A 9,338-nucleotide genomic window follows, 5' to 3' on the forward strand; every position below is an offset into this window, starting at 1 on the left:
CGGCTCTGTACGAAAGTAAAAATAATTTATGTTATTTGAAGTCGGCTCTTAAAGTACAAAATACCCGATTAAGCTATTACGTGGCTATTATGCATTTTTTTTCGGGACGTTCTTGCGACCCGGTGGCAACTTGTCCACGACCCGGTACTGGGTCGCGACCCGGTGGTTGGGGACCTCTGGTCTAGGCAGATATGACTAGGAACTATACTCTCATTCTGACGTAATAATCAGGGACTTTGCTGCCGTAAAATGGCTGCAGAAGGCGCAATGATATTAGCAGCCGGAAATAGTCCCCTTGGTAACTTTCAAAGGCAGGGGACTATTTTCGGGCATTGCGTAATCAATACACCTGCTGCAGCCATGTTACAGCAGCAAAGTCCTTGATTATTACGTCAGTTTGGGAGTATAGTCCTAGCCGTATCTGCCTAGAAAATCACATCTCTTAATTTTCTGTCAGTCTCAGTACACGATGTAACTACAGAAGAGTCAAGTTTTAAAAAAACAAAACTATCCAAACTCTTTGGTTATTTTTTAGCGCGATGCTAATGGTCTAATCAGATTCAATGGATTATGCTAAGCTATGCTAAAAGTGGTAGCACTAGACCCGGAGATCAGCTGAATGGATTCCAAAACGGTCAAAATCAAATGTTTAACTCTAGGGGAGCTGGAAAAATTGTATGTTCTAAAAAAAGTGGAGTGTGCCTTTAAAGTCTCTCTGCAGTCAAGAATTGTATTATTTAAAATGCATCTTTGATTATCATAATAGCATATATAAAAGTCACAGTAATTTCTTTATGCTTAAATCATCTTGAATCTAACTCTACATCCTTGCCTCATTTGGTATACACGGATTATGAATATGCAAATTAGTCCCCGCCTCTACTCATTCGCACCACCTCGGACCATAGATATATATGTAAATAAATGCTACATTCATCAGTTAAAGACACATAATTGCTCATTTTGGTTTGGTTTCACACAATGCACACGTGAACTGCGGGTTTGCAGCACTAATCTTTAAGTGCTGAAGTTAACAGGTTACAGCACTCACCATGCATGTGTGAGAAGCACAGAAGCAGAGCTGAAACAGCAGTGATGTGATCGTTTCAGTGCCTGATCTATCCAAACATAATATCTATGACTCAAATTACTAATCCACTTGTTCAACTGTGTTGATATGATTGGTTACATGTTTGTTACGATGGATACCTAGGCAATTTAAACCGCGGGAATGAGACTCCAATTTTATGGAGAAAATACTTGCCAACGGTGTTTAATGATGAAGTTGCACATGGTTTATCTTAAAGCAATACACCATATAGATATATAAAAATAGATTTTCCCTAAGGGAACTTTAAGATATCAAGGTTATATTTTCGCAGAATGTGCTTTGCACTATGTAGGATGTTAAGCATATTACGTTTTTTATATAGTTTGTGTCCCATGTTGTGAAAACAGTGGCAAGTTGCGACACCCACCTTTTGCTCTCCATTACACCGGAATGTCATTTTTCACATGCGTTACTTAAATGTTGACAGATTAACTCTACTAATGTTGCTTTTTAAAGTGTCTGTCATTTTTCACATTTTTTTTTTCCCCGTCAAATGATAGTTAAGAAATGAAACCATATGTATTCTACATGAAACACTAGTATATACACTATATAGTAGTAATTGTTTTTCTGAATCAAAAATAGTAACTGTTAAATGATTTCTCATTCAGCATTTGCACGTTTTGAGAAACAAGTAGATGAAAAATCTGCCGTTTGCCCGTGACCCAAAGTGTCAGTAATATTTACAGACCATATGATTCATACAAATAGACAGTTTTGGAACATGGAGCACGTGGCTTAATTTTAATCTCGCCTATTATGCGCATATCCTCAACGATGACGCTTTATAAATAAGCTTTCTTTGTTTCGGTGTGATTGATGATACACCGCTGAGTGTATCACTGCTTTTCTTTGTTACACCAGTGTGTTTATCTTAATGGTAATGTTGTTCATTGGGCCAAGCTTACTCTAATGTATGTTAAGTATATATGTCTGAAGTCTCGAGTTGGTGCAGAATAACTGGCAACAAATAAGATGCTTTTGTTTAAAATCCTAATGACTTTGTCACATGGTCAATATTGATCCTCTGGAAATCTGCAACACCAGAGGATGTCCTGTTTCATGAGATTAATCAAACCCAATGGAACTGACTGCACTGTTTGCTCACCTTTGTGTGAATTCACGAAAATAGCAGCTTGTCTCGAGCATAAACCGAGAGGGTAACATCTTCAAACTGTTTTGAGAGGACATCAGGACCCTGACAAAGATAATCTTGTATGGATTATAAGTGGGTGTATGGAGCAAAATAGGAGGAAATAGAAAACTGCTTATGTTACTCGAAAATTGAAACAAAAATGGCAGCGGCTTAGTCAGTTTACTTCTTATGATTGTCTCTTAAAATGCGCTTCTGAAAGTAAATCTGAAAGCATTTGTGATGATGAAATAATAGAGCTACATCCCACATATGCTCACAGTATATATGTCCAAAATTGAAAGGAGATATGATTGTTTACTAAAATAATCTACAAAACTGAATGATGGAAATACAGTTCATTTCTGAAAAAAATTTAACCATTATCAAAACCCTAAGTGGGTTTGCTATGCCATATTTAACCAAAAAATGTATTAAATGTGTGTTATAAACAACATGCAAACAGCATTACCATTGCAATATAAATACAGTATAATGCTTTGATTCTTATGCTTACAATAGCTCTAGGATGTGCTTGGGACCAATAAGCAGGCTTGCTTATCCCCACTATGATTTGATGAAATAAGAAACTATTCCTCAAAATCCAAAACAAGAAAGTTTTGTTTATTATGCGATCGTACATTTCTGTCTGTCCACACAATGAGTAAAGCTAATTTGTCACCTCCAGTTTGTCACACCCAAACACTGTTGCAGGTAGGGCAAGGAAAGCAGGAAGTGTAGTGTCATATTCTGTGTATGTTTTTGCAATCTGGGGCATCAAGATCCTCTTCCTGTTCCTGTAAATAATGAATCCTATACGTTTTAATGGTATTCATCCTCTGCTTCTGGTCTTCCGTAATTGCCCAGAGCTTCTAAACTCTTTAAATCACCTACACTGTAAAAAATCCTTTGCTGCCTTAAATTTTTTGTTAAATCAACTCAGATTTACAAGTCATGTCAACTGAGATGAATTGTCACAACTTATAAAATATAGTTAAGAAAAGTCAACTTAATTTTATACGTTATAACAACTCACCTTTAGTTATAACAACTCATCTCTAGTCAAGATAAATAATAGTAAGTTGAAATAACTTGTAAATCCGAGTTAATTTAACAAAAAATGTTAAGGCAGCAAAGGATTTTTTACAGTGTATTAGCAAACAATATAAATAATAATTATAATTCAGGTAAATCACAAAATGATATTACCTCTAACAGTTATTAAACTCAGATATTTTCTGTCCATATTTGCTTGAGCAGAGCAATGGTTTATTCTGAACTCTTCCTGTCTTTCCTGCAGCTTTTATGTAGGACCACCAGTAAAACTGTCAACAGGAACTTCTTGTCTGATAGTGTCCAGTCTGCTGACTGTGGGGAACAATCAATATCACTATGAAATTTAACTTTACATTGCATTTTACCCATCATCTTTTCTGGCTGGACCAAATTTGAAAAGATCAGATCATAAGCATTGTCACCAAAATATATCATACTGTATATATAAAGCAGTGGTTCCCAACTCCAGTCCTCGGAGCCCTCCCAGAATGTTTTAGATGTCTCCATATATAAAACACCTGATTCAGTTCAACAGCTTATTTGTGTGTTAATTAAGAAAATTATTTCAAACATTCTGGTAAGAGCATAATGAGTGGAAAATAAGTGTTTAAATTTTTGGGAGGTGGCCTCGAGGACTGGAATTGAGAACCACTGCATCTAGAGCATGTGACATGTCATTTTTGAATGATTTGTGTTTTCTACATAAAATCATCCTCCATAATCTGTGAAAATATAACCTTGATATCCTGACATCCAGGTCATGTCATTGAAATCAGTGATTGACATCAAACTTTGATGCTCATAAACTCATAATTAGATTGAGAGTTTAGCCTTGATTACACAGACGGGGTCACATTTGATAAAGGTGCTGTACAAAACATCTAAGTCAGTGTGGTGCAGGTGAAGTAAACAAGACTGAACTTTTGAGATGTGAATCATCGAACGACTGGTTTTGATGAGTAAGTGATGCAGATCCTGTGCTTGTAAAAATGTGTATGCGTCACTCGCAATGGAAATGAAATAACAGTTAGGCCTACCTTCATTACAGCTCATTGAGTTATGAGATGTCAACAGTTTGGTTTAACCTGCTTAATAACCATGTCAACATGAACTGGCCATATCAGAACAGGTTTGAACCTTTGCTAAAAATAGCACTCTTTTCAGACACATGCTTTACAGCATTGATCCCTCAATGTTGAATTAGCCACGGAGAATAACACAATGTAAAAATTATATCATATCAACAAATATTTTTATGATAATTTAACTTAAACAATCAAATGAAACAATTAGAAATTTGTATTTCTAAGTTTTGCCAACTAATCACATGTCAAAACTTAAAAAAGTAGGTTCAATTTACTTGCATAATTAAACTTTTTTACAGTGAGCTTGTTTTCTTTAAAGCTGATGTTTTAATAACACTTTAAAAAATGCTTAGCTGCCTTAACATTTTTTGTTAAATCAACTCAGATTTATAAGTCATATCAACAGAGATGAGTTGTCACAACTTATAAAATATAGTTGAGAAAAGTCAACTTAATTTTATAAGTTATAACAACTCACCTGTAGTTATAACAACTCATCTCTAGTCAAGATAAATAATAGTAAGTTGAATTGACTTGTAAACCCGAGTTGATTCAACAAAAAATTTTAAGGCTGCAAAGTAACTTATTTTTTACAGTTACAAAATAAAGGTGCTAAAATGTGTTATATGCAATGTCATGAATAATTTTTGTTTCCCAGGGAATCTTTGAGACACTTTTTTCACTTGTAGACTGCAGACTATAGCCTAGTTCACGTTTCTTGTTTACCGTTTTGGTAACCTTTCACTGTAAAAAATACTTTGCTGCCTTAACTTTTTGTTAAATTAACTCAGATTTACAAGTCATGTCAACAAAGATGAGTTGTCACCAATTATAAAATATAGTTGAGAAAAGTCAGCTTAATTTTATAAGTTTTTACAACTCACCTGTAGTTATAACAACTCATCTCTAGTCAAGATAAATATAGTAAGTTGAAATGACTTTTAAATCTAAGTTGATTCAACAAAAAATTTTAAGGCAGCAAAGTATTTTTTACAGTGTTTGTGCAGCAAAAAGCTTCTGTGGCTGTTTTTTTACAGCCAGACAAAGCAGCTATTTTATTTAAATATTAGTTTACATTTTATTTATTGTAAATGTAAACTTGAAAACAATTTCAAAGTAAATACATTAAATAATTATCATTTATATTTTTTCCTGACTAATTGTCTTACTACGGAGTCTTCAGGATAAACCTACTGAGAACAATTTAGCATTTAAAACGTGCCGACCCACACCATCCAAATAACCCAACCAAAATCTAATGACGTGATTTTGTAGTAAAGCGTGTTGAAATATTTCTGTCAGGGTTTTTTTCCTGTCGTGGATCTCAGGTTGCAGTCAAGGAGGAGCTGAAATCCTCCCGTGGGCCTCTGCTGGAAGCTGCAGCTCATATAAAGCGCTTCCCCATGCCGGAGGAAACAGTGAATCACACACAGCTTCAGATGCGCAATATACGGTCTCACCGAAACTGAAGTCAGTTCAGAGGTCTCTTCTTCGCCATCAGCTGCTCGTTCACATCTCTTATTGCTTAATTACTTTTCTTTAGATTTTCAACAGCGAGAGTAACGCGTTAGGTCAAGCTCGCACCTGAGGAACAAAGTTTGAGAGTACAGTTTTGCTGAAGTTTGCAGTGCGCACATGGCTGCTCTGATAAGCGCGTACTCGTCCTGGCCGGAGAGCTTTGAGTGCTCCGCGGGAAACGGAGACTTACCTGACGGACACGCCTCCCACAGGGCTCCCGCGGACAAGGTGTCGGAGCCGCGCATCAGGAGACCCATGAACGCCTTTATGGTTTGGGCCAAAGATGAGAGAAAGAGACTCGCAGTGCAGAACCCAGATCTACACAATGCAGAGCTGAGCAAGATGCTGGGTAAAACGAATTATTATTATACATAATTTTATGTTGTTATTGTTATTATTATTATGTAAAATTGTTAATGTGTTTGAGAGGTCGATGTATTTTAAAAACGGTCCCGCATTTCCTGGAATAATGATTAGAAACTTGTGTTTAATTGCTTTAAAAGTAACTGTAAAATTAAGAACACATTTTTATTGAGACGTTAAATTTAGGTTACAGTGAGAAGCGCAAACTTGTCCAAAACAAACTTTTTAAACATGTTTGAACAACTCAACTTGAATAAACCCGTCAGTTAGGCTACTGTGAGTTAAAAAGCATAATTTGATTAAATCACGATCACACATTTATCTTCATACACATTGATCATTAAATATCATTTTATTAATTTAAAGTTTAATCATATAAATCGCTCTTCTTTTTATTATTGCTTTGTTACGTCTCATCTTCAAGTTTGCTAAAAAAGTTGGAATAAAAAACAATACGCCTAATTTTTACGTGTTATTAACAACATTTTAATGATTTGTGTGTGTGTGAAAATAATTCCCGTTTATTGATTTTACGTATTTTGGCAAGGTTTGCAGGCCAATGTTTTGCAGTTACGCATTTACAGGAAATGTATTTTAATTTATTAGGCCTTTTCTTATATCTTTGTTCAAGATAAATTATTGAAAAATATATAAAATGCGCAAAAAAATAAATAATGACGAGAACCTATAAACCAACGCCAAATACATTTTTAGCCTACTATACGAACAATTATTGCACTTTACAGTAGTTTAAAGTAAAAATAAACGAATAAAACTTTTATTGTATGATTTAAGTTTTATATTTAGGTATATTGAAAAAAGTAATATGAGAACATTTGAAAGCTCAGGATCTCTACAAGAAATAAATGTCTGCTTCAGAGTCAGACATACTAAATATGTCTGCAGTTATGCTTATAGTAAACTGTGAAATAATTATATGCTGATGTTAATATGATTGTTAATAAAACGATCTGTAATTGGTCAATCCTTAACATCATGAAAGCATCAGCACTCCTCCTTATCAAACAGCATTTATTAAAACAAAATATTTAAATTTAACAGTTTAAAATTAAATATAAACTCCAACACAGTTGTTTTTGTCACTCTAACCAGGAAAGTCATGGAAAGCTTTAACTCCACCGCAGAAGCGACCATACGTGGAGGAAGCGGAGCGGCTGAGGGTTCAGCACATGCAGGACTACCCCAATTACAAGTACCGTCCCCGCAGGAAGAAGCAGCTGAAACGTATCTGTAAACGCGAGCACCCCGGTTTCCTCCTGACCACCCTCGGTCCCGACCAGAATTCCTTACCAGACCCCCGTTGCTGTCACCCCCTTGACAAAGATGATGAGGGTGTTGTAGGCGGCAGCGGTGGATTCGGTTCTCCTAATGCAACTCTACCTGGCGTGAGGGTCTTTAGAGATCCCGCAAGCTCCAACAGCAGCTTTGATACCTACCCGTACGGCTTGCCCACACCACCAGAGATGTCACCTCTGGACGCCGTAGACCACGAGCACCAGTACTACTCGTCCTCCAGTTCGGTTTCCACCAGCTCCTGTTCGTCCTCCACCTCTTGCCCAGAAGATAGGCGACACACCCCAGTCCACATGAGCAGTCCACCACCCTACCATCCTGATTACTCGCAACAGGTGACTCTACACTGTGGCAGCTCACATTTGGGCCACATCTCAATGTCTCACCAGGGAAGTGGGGCGACCCTCATCCCCGCTCCTCCGCTTTCCTATTACAGCCCATCGTTCCAACAAGTTCAGATTCACCACGGGCATCAGGGGCACCTGGGCCAGCTGTCACCTCCTCCAGAACAGGGACACCTGGAGAGTTTGGACCAACTGAGCCAGGCTGAATTGCTAGGTGAGGTAGATCGAGATGAGTTTGACCAGTATCTAAATTCCACAAGCTATCACCCCGAGCAGGGTGGGATGACAGTCACAGGACACATCCAAGTAACGCCTGCTTCAGTTTGCTCCAGCAGTAACACAGAAACCAGCCTCATCTCCGTATTGGCAGACGCTACGGCGGCCTACTATAACAATTACAGCATTTCATAAATAGACTTTGACACAAACAAAAACTCAGTATGCGCAGTTCAGTTGTGTGACTGACAAAAGGGCCGGAATGGAGAAGCTACAGGAAGTAAACGGACACCTCAGGGATGCATAGATAAAAAAAAGTTCATTCCCATCTTTGTTTCCAAAAGAAGAACGGAAGTAAAAAAATACAAACAAATGGACAGAAATGCTCTCGTATCTTGCCACAGAAGCATGTATATATGCTATAAAGCTTATTTATATACCTAATTGCTTTGCATTAAAGCTTATTGTAATGCTTTTTCACTCCAAATATATTTCTTTTTCCCAACCTCAGTTGTTTTACCTCAATAATTATTATTTAAGTGAGGCTGGTCTCTTCCGTAAATCCTTAACAGGACATCATTTTGAAGGAATTGCCCTCTCTTTTTACATTAATTTCAAAATGTACTCAATTAAGAAAATAGTTATAATGAATACTACTGTGGTTTGCCATGCTAATTTAATTCAAATATATTATTGAGTTTCTATATTAAGCATTCGTTTTTGATATCCTCACAGATGTCAATAAGAGGCGAATGAACGTGACTCTGAAACAATGTTGTTGTCGAACCCCTTTCTGTTTGATGAACGTATAGAGCTGTCAGATTTTATGATGAATTGCATTGTGTATGCTTATACGAATACATCACAGTGATTCTGTTTGTACATCTGGTCGTGAGAAAAATATGCTCTTGTTCTTTTTGTAAAATATTAAAAATGAATGCTCTGAAGTCACTTCTGAACTAGACTCAGCTGAATAAAAATACAATGTAAATACAGGTCAAAAGACTCATGAATACTTATTGATGTCTAAATGGATGTTTTATCATCATTACTTCTGATAATCTGTGCTTTATGTAAAGTTAGAGAATAATATTAGTATTATTATTCATGCAGTTTATTTTAATAACTTTAAGTAACTTTTTCCATGTTTTTTTACTGATACTAGTTTTTACAGTTTGAGGTCCCGTCAAGAACCTGAC

At 36.5% G+C, this 9,338-nt stretch overlaps 1 protein-coding gene across 1 annotated transcript; it reads left to right on the plus strand.

The window, feature by feature from the left end:
* The first annotated feature begins 5,789 nt into the window (after positions 1-5,789).
* On the plus strand, positions 5,790-9,138 carry sox7 (SRY-box transcription factor 7). The gene is made up of 2 exons (XM_055186671.2): positions 5,790-6,251; positions 7,379-9,138. The coding sequence occupies exons 1-2, from the start codon at positions 6,020-6,022 to the stop codon at positions 8,332-8,334; spliced, it is 1,188 nt and encodes a 395-aa protein (XP_055042646.1). The 5' UTR covers positions 5,790-6,019; the 3' UTR covers positions 8,335-9,138.
* Positions 9,139-9,338: the final 200 nt, after the last annotated feature.

This window comes from Misgurnus anguillicaudatus, chromosome 18 (assembly GCF_027580225.2).
Source record: "Misgurnus anguillicaudatus chromosome 18, ASM2758022v2, whole genome shotgun sequence".
Lineage (NCBI taxonomy): Eukaryota > Metazoa > Chordata > Actinopteri > Cypriniformes > Cobitidae > Misgurnus > Misgurnus anguillicaudatus.